This window comes from Lycium ferocissimum, unplaced genomic scaffold (assembly GCF_029784015.1).
Source record: "Lycium ferocissimum isolate CSIRO_LF1 unplaced genomic scaffold, AGI_CSIRO_Lferr_CH_V1 ctg22965, whole genome shotgun sequence".
NCBI classification, from domain to species: Eukaryota; Viridiplantae; Streptophyta; class Magnoliopsida; order Solanales; family Solanaceae; genus Lycium; species Lycium ferocissimum.
In genome coordinates, this window is record NW_026720668.1 from 6064 (window position 1) to 9630 (window position 3567).

Genomic DNA, 3567 nt, shown 5'->3' on the forward strand with positions numbered 1-3567 from the left:
ACAAACCAAAAATGCTTATAAGCTGTAAAGTCATAACTTGAGGTGACCAAATTATTATTTTTGGCTGATTTAGTTATAAATATTTAGGAGTTCATCAATACATAAGTCAAAAGGTGCTTATAAGTTAGTTTGACCTGACGCGGTGGATCAAGGGATAATTTTAGAGTATACAAGCCTCAATTTTTCGTGTAATTGAGCGAGTTGTAAAAGCAGTCTGCTCCAAAATATTCGTAGGTGATGATGCACAAAAGAGAATTACAAGGGATTCATTTTACCATTTATTATTTTTGTTTAAAATATTACAATTTGTTGGTTTTGTTTCAATGAATTTCTTTTTATCATTGCATAAAAAAGCTTTTAGATTTAACTCTGCAGAAATGTTCAGAAAATGTATTATTTGAAAGTAGAACTATTTAATTAATTGCAACAAGTATCTCTCGTAAGAAACATTTTTTTTTTTTTTTATGGCACCGCCGAACCACGCGTTTTCGCTTCGGGTGCGCGCGGGGTAATGCTCTAACTCCCATAGCACTTAAATACGCAGGGAAGTAAACACACTAGAGAAAGACTGCAGGTGCGATGAGCTCTACCCAAAGGAATCCACTCGCTATTGTAGGCAGGGGGTTTCGAACCTGAGACCTTCATTATGAAAGCCCCACGCTCAACCAACTGAGCCACCCTTGCGGGTAAGAAACATATTTCTTAAAAAAGACCAAACTAATATTGTACCTTAATTTTTATAATGGTACTGGTTTTTCAAGAACTTCAAGTGCAATAAAAAATAGTGCAAAACATGATGAAATTTGGCACTGCGATGAGTGAGAAAGTAATCATATTGGTAAGCGAATTTTATTCGACATTTGAAGTTATACTTTATAAACTAATGATCTTTTTTATCAGGGGACGAAGGCAGTGGAAGCAATCTGGTTTTCTTATCAAGAAAAGTTATGCTTTAGCAAAGAGGCCATGAAAAACATGAAAATGCTTAGGATATTATACATATGGTACGGTGGCTTCAATGATTGCTTCCCTTGCCATGATGGCTCCATTGAGTACCTGCCCAAAAACTTGCGTTGGTTTATCTGGAATCACTTTCCTTGGGAATCATTGTCAGAAAATTTTGAACCCAAAAGGCTTGTTCACCTTTATCTCAGATCCAGTTCACTGCGTCATTTATGGAAGGGAACAAAGGTACAATAATTAAATTCTAGTTTATTTTGTTTCTCTGTAACTATCTCTGTCTTTTAGTGATGAGCATATATTATTGCTTTCAGCCTATTTTATTTGGTATTCTTTTTATTTTGACTTGTTCTTGAATCATGATGCTATGTCTGTTAACGAAAAAAAAAATTCTATAAACTCGAATTAATGTACTTTATATTATTTTGGGTTGTTCGCATATTTATTATACTAGGTTGTTCACGTGTGTTGCACGTGTATTCCATGACAATTAGACAATATATTTATAAAATAAAATTTGAAGGATGATTTATTGTATATTCCAAAAATATTTATTTTAGTCACAAAATAGGAATAAAAATGTGAGAAAAGTAGGTTTACAAGATCACTAATGAATATGGTGAGAATATTTATTCTTCACCTACTATATCTCCTCAATATACTTTTGTATCATTGTATATCACTATGTGGTTTAATATTTTCCTTCTGAATATCATTAATAATTCTCTTTATAAAGTATTTCAAGTCTCCTTATTTTTGCCTCTATGTGATATAAAAATATAAGCTATTTTGTCATCAAAAAAGAAATATAAGCTATTTTCTTTGTCTCAATTTATGTGATACAGTTTGGATTTCGAGAGTCAAACTTCTTTATATTGACCGTGAATTCGAACATATAAATTTTGTGTGACAATAATAACAATTTAAAATATTTAAAGGGCATATGAATAAATCGCAGTCAAAATTTTTTTTGTGTGACTCTCGAAACCCAAACTGTATCACGTAATTATGTTGACTCTGATAATCCCAATGACTTACTAATTTTTTGTTTGAGAAAGTAAATTATCTTTTTAATACCAATACGTTTTAGGAAGGAAAATTTAAATATACACCTACACGACATTGCAAAAAAATAGCCCAAAAACTTACATTGCAAAGCTTTTTGCTCAAAAACACTTTTATACGCATGTTAGACACTTGTATACAAAAGACAAGTACATTATGTATATAGGTGTTTGAAGGTGTATAATGTGTAGGTATATACACTAAAAAATTTAATTATGCAGTATTATACAAGACAATTCACACTTATACATATTTATATACAATTGTACAATAGTGTATAAGTGGGTATAACATAGACCTGGACTGGTTTTGAATAAGACTTATACATATTTATACACCTATATACATAAGTATACAAGACAGATACATTATGTATATAGGTGTATAAAAAAGTATAATAGTGTATAAAAGGGTGTGTACACCCATATACACTATTATACACCCACTACCCTGGACCTATCGATTTCTATGGTAGATTGAAGAGACGACATCTAATACATCAGCAGGCAATGGAAGATCGCGTGACAGGAACTTCAGAGAACAAATCAACGTCTTTATCTTCTTTAACTGCTATTTTCATGAACATTGATTGGGTGTTTGAATTAGCCGGAAAAAAAAAATCGGAAAAAGAATTTGAAAAACTGAAAATTCCAAAATAGTTTCACTGCGAGATCTTGATATTTTATGTGTGAGAGGGTTTATTGGACTTTACTGTTCTTTCTGTACTCACTGTATCGATTTTGGTATGAAATTGTGTCTGCTAAAATTGTGTTGGGTTGGCTGAAGGAATTCGAAGCTTGTACTCAACTTGAGATTCCAAAATCAACTTGAGGTCATTTTTTGTAGGATTTAAAAATATGAGTCAATTTTGGTAGCATTGTTACCCTAATTGATATACAACGTAATTAACTCTTTTAGGAATGCAAAGGTCATTTGATGCCCTCAAATATACAAAATGAAAAGAAGAAAAGAAAGGAAATGGGAATAGTACGATGAATGGTAGATACCCAAATGTAAACCCTAATTCTTTTACCTGCCATTTCTTGTTTTCCGTATCTCACCCTTTTTCTGTTTCGAATTGCAGCATTTGCCATCTCTACGGAAGCTAGATCTCAGCTTCTCTGCACACCTGATGCGAACACCAAATTTCAGGGAGATCCCAAATTTTGAGTATTTGGATTTGGGATTTTGTTGTCTTGAAAAGGTTGACGATTCCCTGGGGTATTGCGGAAAACTCATTCGATTAAATTTGGAGGGTTGTGGGAGACTTCAGAGATTTCCATGTGTTAATGGGGAATCTCTTGAATATTTGAATCTACAAAAGTGCTATAGTTTAGAGAAATTTCCAGAGATCAGGGGAACAAGTAAGCTGTGGAAGCTAGATCTCAGCAACTCTTGGAGGATGACGGGAACACCAAATTTCATAGAGATGCCAAATTTGGAGTATTTGCATCTCTCAAATTGTTATGGTCTTGAAGAGGTTGGCGATTCCCTGGGGTTTTGCGGAAAACTCATTATGTTAGATTTGATGAATTGTCAAAA

General features: G+C 33.0%; 1 protein-coding gene across 1 annotated transcript; it reads left to right on the plus strand.

Annotated features, from left to right (window-relative positions):
- Window positions 1–797: 797 nt before the first annotated feature.
- On the plus strand, window positions 798–3560 carry LOC132043312 (TMV resistance protein N-like; the record flags this gene model as incomplete). The annotated part of the gene is made up of 2 exons (XM_059433812.1): window positions 798–1191; window positions 3110–3560. Coding segments are annotated over exons 1-2 (676 nt in total), but the record flags the coding sequence as incomplete, so codon positions are not given.
- Window positions 3561–3567: the final 7 nt, after the last annotated feature.